Source organism: Siniperca chuatsi, linkage group LG21 (assembly GCF_020085105.1).
Source record: "Siniperca chuatsi isolate FFG_IHB_CAS linkage group LG21, ASM2008510v1, whole genome shotgun sequence".
Taxonomy (NCBI): Eukaryota; Metazoa; Chordata; class Actinopteri; order Centrarchiformes; family Sinipercidae; genus Siniperca; species Siniperca chuatsi.
Genome location: NC_058062.1, coordinates 22,387,165 through 22,404,561, shown reverse-complemented (window position 1 = coordinate 22,404,561; position 17,397 = coordinate 22,387,165). Strand labels below are relative to the sequence as shown.

Here is a 17,397-nt window from a genome sequence, read left to right as displayed (position 1 = left end):
TATAAAACACATGGGTATCATGTTATGCAAGTGCCTTTAAAAAGGTGAATTTCAGAAGATAAGTAAAATCAAGAAAATGCCCTCAGACCCCAGAGGGTTAAATGTGGTGTCTAATATAGCATAATTTGGAAGTGAGGGTAGAATAGCGTCTAACTGTAGCATATTTTGGATCTGATATAGTAGGCTATTGTATTTAATTTAATTAGACAATGATCTTGTAAAATTGTGTCTAATTGTGTATTAGGATCTCCTATTTGGTTTCTAATTAGAGTATCATTTGGTATAATAGTGTCTAAGTATAGTATATTTTGGGTCTAATAATACATTATATGCAGTTTCTAATTACAGCATACTTTAGGTGTACGGTGTCTAATTAACTGTGTTTGTTTACTTAAAAAACATTATTTCTAGTTTCGGTCTAATTTGATACAAAGTACAGCTTATTAGTGTACTGAAAAATAAAGTGCGACCATCACATCTATAATGTTTTATGACCGTTAATATAGTGCATCAGAAAGCATTATGTATGTTTATCAGTGTAGCATTATGAATGCATTATAATTCACTATGAATGCCCCCATAACACACTATAAATGTGGTCTTCATAGAAAGTGTTACCCAACAGTCTTTAACAGAGCTAAGACGGTGTAGTCCCTCATTCGTCCAGGAGTGTTCTATCGTAGAGAAAGCTTCAGTCGTAGTCATCTGGACACTGTTTTCAGAATCGGGAGCCGAAACGTCTTGATTCTGAAAACAGTGTCCAGATGACTACGACTGAAACCTTCTCTACGATTTAACAGAGCTGAAAATTTACCTGTCCCTGATGTTAAATCACAGACACAATTTACTCTGCCACAACAGTCAGTTGGCAATGTCAAATTAGTTTCAGCTGCTGTCTGTATGAATTTCCATTCCTTCCTTGCATGTTTTTGGCGGCCCGACATAGGAACACCCAATGTTACATATAGGGATATTGCCTTATCCAAAACATCCCAAACACAAAACATCAGTAAATATACCCCTAAATGTACTGCATTTATGACATTGCATAAACATTTAAATGTAATTGACTATACCTGTGGCCTTTGAAAAATTACTATCACATGTAACATTTTTCAAGAACATGCATTTTAATATTTGACAATAGGTTAAACAGTTACTTCAAAAAGTCAGGTTTTGTTTGGGGAAACCACTACATCTCATTTGATTGAGGAATCAGAACTGGGAGGGCTAATGGTGAGGGGAGGAGCAACAGACAAAAAGAAATTCAATTCAATTAAATTTTATTTATATAGCGCCAATTCATAACAGAACTTATCTCATTGCACTTTTCCAGAAAGAGTTGAGTTGATTAAATTTTACTGACCTGTTTGCCGACGTCTTCCAGGGGTGTGGCCATAGTGTGCTCTGTAAATAGATTAGATAGATTAATAATAGATTAAACACAAAGGCTGTGTCCTAAATTATTCCTTATTTACTATATAATGCACTATATTTACCCTCCACCATTTTATATGAGTGCCTGAATTCAAAGTTAAACAGATCTGGCCATCGAGAGCCACGGGAGAATTCCCTACAGTCACTCAGAACTGTAGACCATCAGCCCTACTAAAAAACTAGAACTAATAAATGACATCAACACTTAATCATGCTATACTCTATATAGGAAAGCCAGAGATGCATATGCATGGACACAATATTGAAAATAAAGACCTGTATACTCTCCAGTTACTCAGAGCTACCAGAGCTTCATGATGATCAACACAAGTCCAGTCAGAGCTCTGAAAAAATAACAGGTGCAAAACAAACAAAAGTGCGCAAAAATTATATAAGTATATAGTATTTATTCCAGTAGCCTTAATTATGGAAGTGCAATTGACTAACTAAACAGCTACAGTGTACATGGTCGGTTGTGAATGTGTGGAGATTGGCCGGGGCTCATGTTAGATTTCTGGCCTGAATTATTATCCCAGTTCAGCCCTGGGATGAGAAATATATACACTACTGTATATAGCGCTCTCAAAAAATTCCACAATGGAACAAAAAAGCATTGATCCTGGCATGTACACTACTTTCTGCTAACAAGCTTTTCTCTTTTACCAAACTAAGACCACCTTAATTGCCTTGTTAATTCATCGTAAAACACACTTCATTCAAACTTGACAGAAACAAAGTTAAACTCACCAAAACCGTCTTAATTAGTCTTTCCAGTGTTCCAACAATCACCAACTCTAGTTTGGTGGAAATAAATTCTTAATTCACAGAATTAGATGTGAAAAAAATTCTGGCTCTACAGCTGTTGCTACCTGTCTGATGCCCGACCTCCCTCTCGCTCCTCTTCCGCTTGACGCCTCTCCTGTATCTGCCTGAACCTGCCTTGACTTTGAGTCCTGGTCGGAGCCACATTAATCACTTTGTTACTGTATTCCCCGTCATCAAACTGGCCTTAATCTGTCCCGAGCTACAACAATTTCCTTACCGTTTGCACTAATTTTCTCACTCCACGCTGTTTCAGTTGTGGTTGTCACGTGTCGATGGTGCAACCTAACAACACCTGTAAATTGACTGGCTGTTTGCGTGTCATACATAGCACTCCATAATCAAGGGATATGATAGGCTGTTCATGAGCCAGGGCGTATTCGTTATGTGCTTTCATGGGGGTTTGCATTTAATTCAAGTAAAATTATCTAACATTCTATCGAACAATTTCCGTATTGCTATTTATGAAGTGTCTACTGCCGGTACATATCACTATCATTTTATTGCCCAGGCCTAGGTCTACCTATAAGTAGAGTAGGTACAGTGGTGTGAAAAAGTGTTTGCCTCCTTCCTGATTTCTACCTTTTTTGCATGTTTGTCACACCTAAATATTTCAGATCATCAAACAAATTTAAATATTAGTCAAAGATAACAAGTAAACACAAAATGCATTTTTAAATGAAGGTTGTTATTATTAAGGGCAAACAAAATCCAAACCTACACGGCCCTGTGTGAAATAGTGATTTCCCCCTAAACCTAATAACTGGTTGGGCCATCCTTAGCAGCAACAACTGCAATCAAGCATTTGCGATAACTTGCAATGAGTCTTTCACAGCGCTGTGGAGGAATTTTGGCCCAATCATCTTTGCAGAATTGTTGTAATTCAGCCATATTGGTGGGTTTTCGAGCATGAAATGTAAGGTCATGCCACAGCACCACAATAGGATTCAGGTCAGGACTTTGACTAGGCCACTCCAAAGTCTTCATTTTGTTCTTCTTCAGCCATTCAGAGACCCCACAACAACATCCAAAGAACTGCAGGTCTCATTTGCCTCAGTTAAGGTCAGTGTTCATGACTCCACCATAAGAAAGAGACTGGGCAAAAATGGCCTGCATGGCAGAGTTCCAAGACGAAAACCACTGCTGAGCAAAAAAAAGTCCACCTCTTAAGTCTAGAGATGATACATCTGCCTCCCAAAAAGCCAATGTGTTACCCCCAAGCTCAAAAGTGAACTCAAACATGTTTGAAAAATAAAAATTGATGCAGGAAATCCAAAATTGCTGACTTCCAGTTGGGTAAACTCTCTCAAAAGAAATTGAAATATGTCCTTTATGATGGGAGTAATGATCCACCCAAGTCTCATGAAGATCAAAGCAACCGCAACGTGAATTTGTGGGTGCTAGAGCCCCTTGGCCACACCCGAGCCCAATCACTGCAGAAATTTGCGATTTTCACCAGCTGTGACGTGTGCATGCGTGTGTGTGTGTGTGTGTGTGTGTGTGTGTGTGTGTGTGTGTGTGTGTGTGTGTGTGTGTGTGTGTGTGATCCTAAGCATCCTAAGCCCCTCAAAAATGCGTTCAAAGGGACAGAATAATAATAACAATAAAATTCTCTACAAAAACAATAGGTTCCTGGCATTTTCAATGCCCTGGCACTTTCGTGCTCAGGCCCTAATAATAATAATAATAATAATAATCTCTACAAAAACAATAAGTAACCTATTGTTTTTAGAGAAGTGATTTAAAAGATGTCACTGATTCAGCAAGCCTCAGATCCTCTGGCAGGGGAGTTCCAGAGCCAAAGGGCCCTGACTGCAAAAGCCTGGTCACCTTTAGTCTGGAGCCAGTACTCAGCCAGCAGAGCCCTGCCCAGCAATGTCATTGGCAGCTGAACCATGAAGTGCTTTAAAGTAGATCAGTAAGATCTTAAAATCAATTCTAAAACTAACTGGTAACCAGTGAAGAGAGGCTAACAAGTCTGATATGATCGTGTCTTCTAGTGCTTGTTAAAAGCTGAGCGGCTGCGTTTTCTGGGATAGTTTTTTTTTTTGGCTCAGACCTGAATACAATGAATTACAATAATCTAACCAAGAAGAAATAAAAGCATGGTCGAAAGAGGAAACACCTGATCTTTGAGATGCTCTTTAACTGATGAAAACATGATCAAACAACATTTGTAATTTGTTTTTCAAATGAAAGTTCACTGTCAAATATTACATCCAGGATTCTGGCTGCAGGTTTGATATTTGAAGACAACATGTTTTTGTATGATAGGGATGGGCTTTGGGGGACCGAAGACAATTATTTGTTTTCGTTTAGCTGGAGAAGGTTTTGGGACATCCAGCACTATATTGCTGACAGATAGGATAAAAGATGATTAAAATTCCCTTCATCACTGGTTTTTAAATGGGACACAGATTTGTGTGTCATCTGCATAACAATGATACTGGATTTTGTGTTTATGTATGGTCTGTCCCAGTGGTAGCATGTATATACAGAACAACAAGGGGCTAAGGATGGAGCCTCGGGGAACACCACAGGTCAGAGGGGCCACAGAAGAGGAGACATTACCCATGACAAATAGGAATTGAAACATTTTAGAGCAGTGTCCCTGATGCCAACCCTCTTTTCAAGGTGGTCTAGTAGGATGGAGTGATCCACAGTGTCAAATGCAGAGCTTAAATCCAGAAGAATTAAAACTGAGCAATCACCAGCATCAGCTGTAACTAAAAGATCGTTTGTCACTTTGATGAGAGTGGATTCAATGCTATGACGTGCCCAGGAATCTGACTGAAATTTATCAAAAGTATCACAAGTATTCATAAAAGAAGTCAACTCTAAGTAAACAATCTTCTCAAACTTTTGGTTTGAGAATGGTAATGGGTAATGGTAATTTAGAAATGGGTCTAAAATTGTTAAAATCTACAGGGTCAAGGCTTGGTTTCTTAAGAAGTGGGTGCAATAGTGCATGCTTAAGGCAGAAGGAAACACAGCCAGTGGAGAGAGAGCTATTTACAATTGATAAAATAATGGGATCAACACTGTTAAAAACCTCTTTGAGAAATGTGGCAGACAGAATCTGAAGGACGATGGAGGCTTTAATTTGGCCATTGTGTTCTTTAAAGTGTACAGTGAAAGGGCCTGAAAGTCATTTAGCAAGGCACAGGGTGACCAATGACCAATCTTTTATTTCATTGATTTTGGTTGTGAAGAAGGATAAAAATTGCTCAAAGATCATTGGGGTGGCTTCAGTTTGTTGGCTAGGAGGAGGGTTAATTATTGCTTCAATGGTTTGGAAAATAATTCTAGGGGTTATGATGGTTTGTTGTAATGATGTTAGAGAAATAGGAGGACCTAGCTTCTTTGACTGATTTGTGATGAGTAGACATTAGTTCTTTCATACTTTGATATGAAACCATCAGACGGTCCTTTTTCCATTCACGCTGTGCTTATCTGCATTTCTTCTTTATTTCTCTGGTGTTATTTATCCATGGCGTACTGTGAGTCAAGTACAGCTTTACATGTAGTGTTTAAGTTGTTTAGTAATTCTACTGTAGACATTTTTGATTGTTGGTCATTGTTAAGTAAAGATGCAGTGGTGAAGGCCTTATGAAATCTGTCAGCAGAGCTTGAACTGAGAACATGAGAAGAAACATAGGTAGCCACTGTGGGAGCAGGAGATAAGAATAGGGGTTTTGTGGTCACACACACATAACCTAGCCTCACAGAGATCAACACTATCAAGACTAAAACAAGTGGACAAAACAACTGATTGAGTAAGATTATTGCTCCTGTCAACCTTCTTCAGCTGACTTTGACGATTAATTAATCTAAGCCATCAACATGTTACTCTTAGACCCCATTCCAACTAGGCTGCTTAAAGATGTTTTACCCTTAATTAGCACTTCTTTACTGGATATGATCAATCTGTCTTTATTAACAGGCTATGTACCACAGTCCTTTAAAGTAGCTGTAATTAAACCGCCTCTTAAAAAGCCCACTCTTGATCCTGGGGTTTTAGCCAACTATAGACCTATATCTAATCTTCCTTTTCGCTCTAAGATCCTTGAGAAAGCAGTCGACAATCAGTTGTGTGACTTTCTAAATAACAATAGTTTGAGGATTTTCAGTCAGGGTTTAGAGTGCATCATAGCACAGAGACAGCACTGGTGAAAATTACAAATGACCTTTTAATTGCATCAGACTTGTCTCTGTACTTGTTTTGTTAGATCTTAGTGCTGTGTTTGACACCATTGACCATCACATCCTATTACAGAGACTGGAACATTCAATTGACATTAAAAGGAACCGCACTAAGCTGTTTAAATCCTATCTATCAGATCGATCTCATTTTGTACATGTTAATGGTGTGTCCTCCGTGCACGCCAAAGTTAGTCACAGAGTTTCACAAGGTTTTGTGCTTGGACCGATTCTATTCACCTTATATATGCTTCCTCTAGGCAGTATTATTAGGAAGCACTCCATAAACTTTCATTGCTATGCAGATGATACCCAATTATATCTATCGATCAAGCCAGATGAAACTAACCAGTTAACTAAACTTCAAGCATGCCTTAAGGACATAAAAACCTGGATGACCTGCAACTTTCTGATGTTAAACTCTGACAAAACTGAAGTTATTGTACTTGGTCCCAAACACCTCCGAGACACATTATCCAAAGATATAGTTACTCTAGATGGCATTGCCCTGGCCTCCAGCAGCACCGTAAGGAACCTCAGAGTTACCTTTGATCAGGATTTATCCTTTAACTCCCACATGAAACAAACTTCAAGGACTGCCTTTTTTCACCTACGTAATATTGCAAAAATCAGGCATAACCTGTCTCAAAATGATGCAGAAAAATTTGTGCATGCATTTGTTACTTCTAGGCTGGACTACTGCAATTCCTTATTATCCGGCTGCCCGAATAAGTCCCTTAAGACTCTCCAGTTGATCCAGAATGCTGCGGCACGTGTACTGACAAAAAAGGTCATATCTCTCCAATATTAGCTTCTCTGCACTGGCTCCCTCTAAAATTTAGAATAGAATTTAAAATCCTTCTCCTCACCTACAAAGCTCTTAATGGTCAGGCACCATCATATCTTAAAGATCTCATAATACCATATTACCCGACTAGAACACTGCGCTCCCAGGATGCAGGGTTACTTGCGGTTCCTAGAGTCTCCAAAAGTAGAATGGGAGCCAGAGCCTTCAGTTATCAAGCTCCTCTTCTGTGGAATCAGGTCCCAGGTTGGCTTCAGGATGCAGACACCATCTCCACATTTAAGAGTAGGCTAAAGACTTTCCTCTTTGATAAAGCTTATAATTAGGGCTGGCTTGGGTGAGTCCTGAACCATCCCTTAGTTATGCTGCTATAGGCCTAGACTGCCAGGAGACTTCACATGATGCACCTCTTTCCTCCCTCCTTCTCTCCCTCTCCATCTGTATGCATTTTTATCCCATTACTGCATGCTACTAACTTGACATCTTCTCTCTCTCGTAGTTCTGTGCCTTCTCTCCTCTCTCCTTCTGTCGCTTTCAGCAGGTATTTCTGCCTCCTGAGTTGCAGGGTCTGTAGTTGTGGGCCACCTGCTGCCCCCGTGTTCCTGCTCGACAACTGCTACTACAGTTGTTGTTATTGGCTCTGTTACTGATGCTGACATTATTCTTCCTATAGCTGTCATCCCTATTATTACTAATTTATTAATATTAACACTACAATTACTATTCTACTATATAAAAAAAAAATAATAATAAAATTCTACGTGGTCTTTGCATTGTGCCTCCCTAACACTATCCCCTTCCCCCAAACCTCTCTCTCTCTCTCCTCTTAAAACCTAACACGGCAGCGTCGGATGGCCCACCACTGAGTCTGGTTCTGTCCAAGGTTTCTGCCTGTTAAAAGGAAGTTTTTTCCTTTGAAATGAATTGAAAATAATGCACAATGGTTATAAAATCTATAGTAAAAAAGGAACCAGAGGGGCAGCATACATGTATGTTAAAATCACCTAAAATCAAGACTGTCAAAACGAGGCATAATAAAAGCTAAAAGATCAGAGAATTCATTTATTTATCATAAAACCAAGTGATTCAAATGAGGAGAAATTTCGAAGTGAGTACAGGGAATATTTAAAATTCTCTCTGTGAATCACAGCCAGTCCGCCTCCCCGACCTGAAAGCCTAGGCTGATGAAAATAATTAAAAGGGAAACTTTGGCACTTTTCAAGTGGATTTCCAGTCATTCTTGATGGGATATGTAGTCCATTGAAGCAGTCAATTCCTCAGTGAGTGCTATATTGACTGAGAAAGCCAAGTTCTCCTTAGCGGCACTGCCAGCGGAGCTGTGCCTACATATACCAGGATGCTTCATGATTCTAAACCAAAAACATGACCACCGCACATGTTTGAGCAGGAATCTGATATTAGCCTTGGCCTCCCTACAACCTGTGGGCCACTAACGTCACAGCTTTATGGTCTGAGCAAGCTAGCTGCAGGGTGCTATTCGAAGTTACTCAACATTGCAAAGCAAATTAATTTCTGCAGTTTGACCATTTATTTTTCACATGTAAATTTACATAAAGCAGCAACACACACACACATACTGGCAGAAAGGGCTAGCAAATGCTAGCTCAGAAGATGCTCTGGCTAGCTGCTGCAATAACGTTAATAAAGTTCCACAAAACATGAAAAAAAACAAATACCAGCATCCAACATACTACTCTCGTTATTTCGTTGGCTTCAAATGAGGCTTAACATTCACGCAGTTTCTCTTGACTGTCCCTCAATATTACAAAATTAGTCTAACATTGCCCTGAGTACCACCTGTAGCTTATAACATTAGCTATTACTTTGTTGGCCAAAACATAGCGTTAGGTGACAAAAATACTTACTCATCTGCCCTCTCAGCCCTGCTGGTCTAGGTTGTCTTTTCCAGTTTATCTTCTGGATCATGAAGGATCATGATCACGGCTGAATCAGCAAAAACACCTAAAATGCATCCTCGTCCATAACATCCTTTGCACACATACTTATTTTGGGATGCCATTTTCGTAGCTAGTTTGCAATACAAGTGAAGACAACACAGAAGTTTTGTCTTTGAGTAGCATCTAGAGCACGCCCCCTGGCTACCCAGACACAGAAGCTAGAAATCCAAGCTGAAATCGCTTGTAGTTCTCTACTACATCAAATGACAGCGCTGGATGCAGGAAGTACTACTTGGCAAAGTTAGGTTTCTGAGTGAATATAGCATGCACTCAGAAATGTATTGATTCAATAGACTACATATACCATCAAGACTGACTGGAAATGCACTTGAAAAGCGTTGAAAAGTATCCCTTTAAAACCAGGACGACAAGCTTCATTCAGCGCACCACTTTGATACAATGAAATCGCTGCAGAAAAATTATTTATTTGCCAGTGACCTGACATTCAACAACCCAACAAAATGACTAATAAAACCAAGTACAAAGGCAGTAGCATCCACAGGTGCAGACTAAAAAGACGCATAAAAGCTCTTGGTCATAGTGGGAGTGGGACAGGCCAGGACATACCTCCTAGCCAGTGCTACAAGTCGTGGAAACAGCATCATAGGTTCTATAACATGATGTAAAGTTTAGAAGACAACTATTGTGATCACTCATTTTAAATGTCAATATATCACAGAGCTGCTGTCATTAACCTGTATTTATGTTGACTTTGTCAGACGATGTTGCGGTCATAAAATATTAATTTTATCATCAGCAGCCAGCAGCATTCAATGACTGTTGGTTAACATGTAGTATTTATGAGCCGTGACCAAATCGATTTCTATCTATTTCTTCCTTGCTCTATTGTCTGACAACAGAAACAGGAAAACGTGAATGAGAACAACTATATCTTGAATTCTGCTGCATTAAAGCCCAATATAGGTGATGACATCTGTGTATCCTGTCCAAAGTCTCTCCAGATAGTCAGGGGAGAGATTTGTTCGCCAGTTGTCAGAGATGCAGCTGCTGAAGTAAGTAGGTGGAATATTCATAACAGACCTACATCCTGATCACTACAACCAAAAACAGTGTGGGCCAAACACTTACTGCTAACGCTGTTATCTGCCTTTACCATGAGTTTACTGCAGTAAAAATGGATGCCTGTGTGTGAATTGAAATAAAAAACTGCATTCTCCTTTTCACCCCTACGATTCATGGCCTAAGCGACAGCTTAGCTCACCTAAAAACAGCCATCACACATCAAAAGGCAATGACCAGGATAGAGCGAAATGCAGAATAAAAGTGTTTCTTCCCAGTGTCTAAACCAGAAAAAAAGATCAAATTGAAGTTTAAAAAAAGCAACATGGGAGCAATCAATAGTAACTGATGTCATTTCTAAGAGCTAATGGCAAGGCCACCAACACAATTAACATCTACATACATTTAATTCCAATTTCAGTTTCCTGTACCTTTATGGATAATGTGTTGAAAAGTTTGTCTGCATCAGAATCAAACAGATTTACTTTTGCATGGCATTTATGGTAAACAAGATCATAAAATGATAAAAACATGACCAAATCTAGGTTCTTACCAATCCTTATAATGTCTTTGAAGCACTTAACTTCATCATCCGTATTCTCCTCTTGTTGTTCCAGTACAGGGTTGGAACGTTTGAGAATGATGGGACAGACCAAGTCTCGGCCACTACCTTCCGTAGGGTTTTTCTTTGGCCTAGGGAATCATAAGAATAGTATGAAATGCATCTATGGAGGACAGCAATTTATCAACCAAAGCTGTAATTAACATATTTATTTAGCATAACCTCCGTGTAAATGTGCAAAACTTTAACATAAACAACACACTACACTCTTACAGGTCTGTTGTTATTCAGATTATTCAGATATTGATATACAGTATATTCAATGTAAATATTCTGTCTAATGTTGAAGAAATTCACAGAATTCACACACAGACAGAAAATGTCAAGTGACATTTTGTTGAAGTCATAAACATTACATTGAAACACATTAAGTGTTTTTCACTATCTGAAACTATTTTAGTTTTACAAGCTGATGCAAAACATGCTAAAAAATTTCTCTTAAACCATTTTAAGTCAAAAGAATGCAGCCCGCGGCCATATCGGTACATATCACTATCATTTTATTGCCCAGGCCTAGGTCTACCTATAAGTAGAGTAGGTACAGTGGTGTGAAAAAGTGTTTGCCCCCTTCCTGATTTCTTATTTTCTTTGCATGTTTGTCACACTTAAATGTTTCAGATCAAACAAATTTAAATATTAGTCAAAAATAACAAGTAAACACAAAATGCAGTTTTTGAATGAAGGTTATTATTAAGGGAAAACAAAATCCAAACCTACATAGCCCTGTGTGAAAAAGCGATTGCCTGCCCCTGTTAAACATATACATAACTTAACTGTGGTTGATCACACCTGAGTTCAATGTCTCTAGCCACACCCAGGCCTGATTACTGCCACACCTGTTGAAATCACTTACATAGGACCTGCCTGACAAAGTGAAGTAGACCAAAAGATCTTCAAAAGCTAGACATCATGCCGAGATCCAAAGAAATTCAGGAACAAATGAGAAAGAAAGTAAGTGAGATCTATTAGTCTGGAAAACGTTATAAAGCCATTTCCAAAGCTTTGGGACTCTAGCGAACCAGAGTGAGAGCCATTATCCACAAATGGCGAAAACATGGAACAGTGGTGAACCTTCCCAGCAGTGGCCGGCCGACCAAAATTACCCCAAGAGCGCAGCGACAACTCATCCAAGAGGTCACAAAACACCCCACAACAACATCCAAAGAACTGCAGGCCTCACTTGCCTCAGTTAAGGTCAGTGTTCATGAAAGAGGTCATGAGAGGTCAGTTAAGGTCATGAACACTGACCTTAACTGAGGCAAGTGAGGCCTGCAGTTCTTTGGATGTTGTTGTGGGGTGTTTTGTGACCTCTTGGATGAGTTGTTGCTGCGCTCTTGGGGTAATTTTGGTTGGCCGGCCACTCCTGGGAAGGCTCACTACTGTTCCATGTTTTCGCCATTTGTGAATAATGGCTCTCACTGTGGTTCGCTGGAGTCCCAAAGCTTTGGAAATGGCTTTTCCAGACTAATAGATCTCACTTACTTTCTTTCTCATTTGTTCCTGAATTTCTTTGGATCTCGGCATGATGTCTAGCTTTTGAAGATCTTTTGGTCTACTTCACTTTGTCAGGCAGGTCCTATGTAAGTGATTTCTTGATTGAGAACAGGTGTGGCAATCACTTTTTCACACAGGGCCATTTAGGTTTGGGTTTTGTTTTCCCTTAATAACAACCTTCATTTAAAAACTGCATTTTGTGTTTACTTGTTATTTTTGACTAATATTTAAATTTGTTTGATCTGAAACATTTAAGTGTGACAAACATGCAAAGAAAATAAGAAATCAGGAAGGGGGCAAACACTTTTTCACACCACTGTATTCAGCTATAGTAATTAGTAATGAAGTAGCCTAGTTTTGCATGACAGGTTTCCTGTTATCACATGTTGTTAATATATAACATTTAAATAATTTAAACCAATTTAAAAAAGCTTTCCAAAGCTGTTTTGGACCACAATCTAGTGCTGCTGAATTGGGACTACTAACTGAGGACAGTGATTCAGAGAGAAGGACACAAATTTCAATACAATTTTGTGTTTTACAAGTGTTATTTATTTTAACTTTACTTACTTTATAAAACTTGGGGGAGCTATTTTGTTTATTTATTTCAGCTCCCTGCACTTTAAGATAATGTTAAAGTTCTCTTTTGCAGCATTTAATTAAACATATGCTCAAAGGCAAGGTGTTGGTGTTTGTGTTATTCAAAATTTTGACACGAAGATTTAAATTTTTACTGCAAATGTAAATCGGTTCCAAATATCGTTATCGTTGTCCGTGATTACTAATAATCGGTATCGGACCTGAAAAAAACATATCGGTCGACCCCTATTTCTGTGTGGGATATGTACAGGCTGTTAAATCAAATTTCCCTTTGGGACAATAAAGATTTATTTTCCATTACAATGAGAGCACAATCACTGCATAGGTGTACTGAATTACAAAATGAACACAATCATTTAAAAAATTACTAAAAGGGAATTTTTGTACCAAATAATTTTACCACATTTTACAGAGTTGATGTATAAAAGAGTGAACTACCTCCATTACATGTGATTATTTTAATATTGTGCTGTGAAAATATTGTCAGCTGTTTTTGACTGTTTTTTTTTTTAACACTTTATTGGGGAATGACATGCAATAATGGTCTGGTTTCAAACCCTGACCATTATGGCACACATTCTCACAGAATAGCCCACCATGCTTTAACAGTTGACTGAACAAGCGTTTTTCCATACCGATGTGTGATGTCAAGGTCTCCGTCCTCATCCAAGAATGGTTCCACATTTCCTTCCACATCTTCCTGTCCATCATTTCCCTGTGAGTCTTTTGTGTCTTTTTCCCCGTCTTCCCTTGGGTCATCATATTCCTCCGCTTCTTTTAAACCTTTCCCTGGGTCATTGTTGTCTTGCCTTTCACCATCTGACAAGATCTTGAATTTGGAGATGAAGACTGGATGGATGAATACGGCATAGTTAGAAAGTAAGTGGAAATATATACAAAATATTTCAACACATTAAGTGGAAATATGACATTAAACATTTGATTTATTCCAACACAACACATACTGATTTTATCGTTTAAAATCAATCAAGTAAAAAAACACTATAGTTAAAGCTTTAAAAAACATCTGATTAGGATGCTTTTCTCTGTTTTATGTCATTATCAAGCTCATAAAATATTGTATTATTGTTTTATAAATTCTCTTGTCCAAATGAATGATTTCTGAGCAAATTTTAATTACAAACTCAGAACATTTGTTACTTAAAAGACGAGTGTATAGGATTTTGTGGTATCTAGCGATAAAGGTTGCAGATTGCAACCAACTGAATACCCCTCGCTTCACCATCACTTTCCAAGTGTGTTAGGAACACCTACGGTGGCCGCGAAACTCGCAAAAAGTGCCAAAAAGCCCTCTCTAGAGCCAGTGTTTGGCTTGTCCGTTTTGGGTTACTGTAGAAACATGGCGGTGCAACATGGGGGCTTCCATGGAAGAGACAAACTTCCTCTGTAGATATAAAGGACTCATTCTAAGATAACGAAAACGTGATTCTTATTTTCAGGTGATTAAACACTAATGAAAACATACTTATGAATGTTATATTTCATTTATGCTATATTCTGCCAATAGATACTCCTCAATCTTACACACTGGTCCTTTAAGTTATTGTTTAAGATGTTTGAATACTTTAGAATTAGACAGGATTTCGCTTCCCATCCAATTCTATGAGGAACAGGGCGAGACACAGTCACTTCCCTCAGAGTTCAATCTAAATGAACTTTGACACACAAAATTGTGAGGTTCCCCAATGTCCAGCCAGTTTGAGAGAGGGAGTGGAATCTCATTCAGTAAATATCAGATTATTGTTAGGGATGTTCCGATCAAGTTTTTTTGCCCCCAAATCCTGATCTGAGTAATTTTATATTGGGTATCTGCCGATACTAAGTGCGATCCAATACTTAAATTTACCTAAATGTTGATTAAAATATGTATCAGACACAGTGAAATAACAGGTGTAACCTACTACATTTGCCACACCTTATTTTTCATGAGCTTCTTCATCCATATACTGGGGGTCCTCTAATAAACTCAGTGCTCACAGTGTGCTAGGATTCTACCTGTTCTTTCACATGATTTCATTTTCCTACACACCTGTCTAACACATGTGGATAAGACAACACTTAGTACAAGGTCTTGAACTAAAAATGTAATCATACACACCAGGCTGTCCAACACAGTTAAGGCGTATCATAAGATGGCGTGCATTGGGCAGGAGCATGTGAACATCTGACAGCACAGTATCATGATGAAAAGTGATCTGGTCCATGGCTGATCATTCATGGTCTTAGAACAGAAGAGCAGCCCGGTCATCTGCTTCCCAATACCTGGGGAGACTGGGCATGCACAGTTTGGGAACACAGAGGCTGACAGTTACAACATATATTTTCAATTCCTGCAGCATCATTTCTAAAGGGTATGTGAAATAGGCACAGCAGGCTTTGTTGAGTTAGTTTTGGTATCAGATATCCGCGACTCCTTTGGAGGAAACTTTAAGTGTCCACACAGAAAGTAGCCCAGCAGTCAAAATATTTTACGAGAAGAGATGTTAACCTGTTGACTCACAATGGACACAACAAAACCAGAGATATAGCCTTTTTTATTCTATGCATTCTTCTTTTTGTCTAGAGAAAGGCAAATAACTACTATTGCAATGAAAATTATATGGAGCAAAGGTCAAAAGAAAAGTGACTGTGAGTAAAAAGGTGAGTAGATATAATTTGCTTACTCAAAAAAGTTGATTCTTAGGACTGGGTTAAGTGGGCTGCCTTTGAATTAATTACATGTTAGTTTTCATTCCGTTGAACTTGATTTTTTAGAAAAGTGACAGCCAAGCGAAATAACTAGTTTCAACCACCAGCAATTAAATCCATCCCAGGGATCAAGCAGCAACAAAGTCCAAGAAACACCACAGCAAAAAACCTTAACATAACAATTAGATTTTTTCAACATAACTGATTGATCACGCATGTTGTTTCTTTTTTACAGGGTAAAAGACTTGGTGTTGGGATTTAAACTAATGATGTAACTGATGATATGAACTCTGGCTGCAAACATTTCACAACGGGAGCAAATCTGAAAAGCTTTTTTCGAAATTTTGCATGCACTTTCCTGATGGTCCATAATTTCATCATTACTGTAATTTTACCATCTATGGTCCACTATGAACTGTGAAGTTCAAAAAGAACTTCAGGCTTCATCTTGAGGTAAAACAATAACTCATGTGCAACAGCAATCAAGCTTTATTCTACACTGCACAACAAATCTGTTGAAAACTGACGACCATATTCATAATTGAGGATTAACCTCGCTTGAATATTGAACATAAAACTTTAACGTTACCCCTCCATAGCAAAATGAATATCCAGCGGATAACGCTTTGAATTAGCTGTTAACTCCTAACACTTAGCTCGATTCAAACGTGTTTAAAACCTAAAAAACACTGCAGCTACGAGAGGTTTTAATAAACAACCGACATACTCTACCTTTTAGATAACAACTGCGTCATTGGTCATTGATCACTGAAGCCCAAACTAGTGCACCCTCGTAACTCGTCCGGACTGCAAAACTAAAAGCATTGCTTCCGTACCGCCAGGAGAAAAACACGGTGGGTCTTTGTAACTGGGTCATTCCGTGAAATCGGTGGCTTTTTTTAATTTTGAAAAGTTGAAATCTAAAATGACTTAAATCATCACTTCTTGCATTGCTTTGCATAAAATACAGTTTGAAGTGACAAGAAACTGTATCGTGTCATCTCAGGCTGTGTAATTTAATATTTTCTTCTAAATGTTTTGGTTGTTGTGTCAACCCTGTTATAGACATACATTTAAAAGAAAAATCTTGAAAGAATGGCCCAATTCGAAATATAATGTTATTCTTTTTGCACAGGAAAGGGATGAAATGCCATTTGATTTGTCATTTTCCACATTTTGATCACATTACGATGATGGTAACAGGGTTGATGCCATGGACTGACCAGAGGAACAGGGTTGACAAGACACATATTTTACAGTGTTTTACCACCAAAGTTACATAATATTGTTCTATACTTGATGGAGATTGTTATATTAGTGAAGTTAATTACATTTCTAACAGGTCTAATGTTTTTTTCATCGCAGTTCTATGCAGGTTTTTAAATCTATGATGGACATAATGTGCACATATCTTTTGCAAGAAAAATATTTTATTGAAATTGAATATTTTGATGTTAATCATCAACATATTAAAACCAATTGAGAAATGTTATAATGTATATAGGTGTTACAAATTTAACAGGATTTAAAAGTATTTCAAAGTGAAAGCTTTAACAGAGTAAACTGTAACCTAATCTACATCTGGTTGGGCATGATAGCACCTTTGCTTTTCAGCTGCACTTAATGACATTCTATGCTATTCTATTCTATCTGTAAATGTGTATTAAATTATGGATAAATGAACAAAATAATGATACAACTATGTAAAT

At 38.2% G+C, this 17,397-nt stretch overlaps 1 protein-coding gene across 6 annotated transcripts in view; it reads right to left on the bottom strand.

Moving 5' to 3' along the window:
- The window catches only part of mettl22 (methyltransferase 22, Kin17 lysine), a 63,455-nt gene extending 46,905 nt beyond the window's left edge, over window positions 1-16,550 (bottom strand). For 2 of the 6 annotated variants that reach the window (XM_044182172.1, XM_044182176.1), the window contains exons 1-5: window positions 16,278-16,409; window positions 15,099-15,271; window positions 13,615-13,828; window positions 10,817-10,956; window positions 1,367-1,407 (exon numbers count right to left, since the gene is read on the bottom strand). In XM_044182172.1, the coding sequence (XP_044038107.1) occupies window positions 1,367-1,407; window positions 10,817-10,956; window positions 13,615-13,828; window positions 15,099-15,204 (501 nt within the window). In that variant the 5' untranslated portion in view covers window positions 15,205-15,271; window positions 16,278-16,409. The other 4 variants (XM_044182173.1, XM_044182177.1, XM_044182175.1 and 1 more) reach the window with 4 other exon arrangements.
- Window positions 16,551-17,397: the final 847 nt, after the last annotated feature.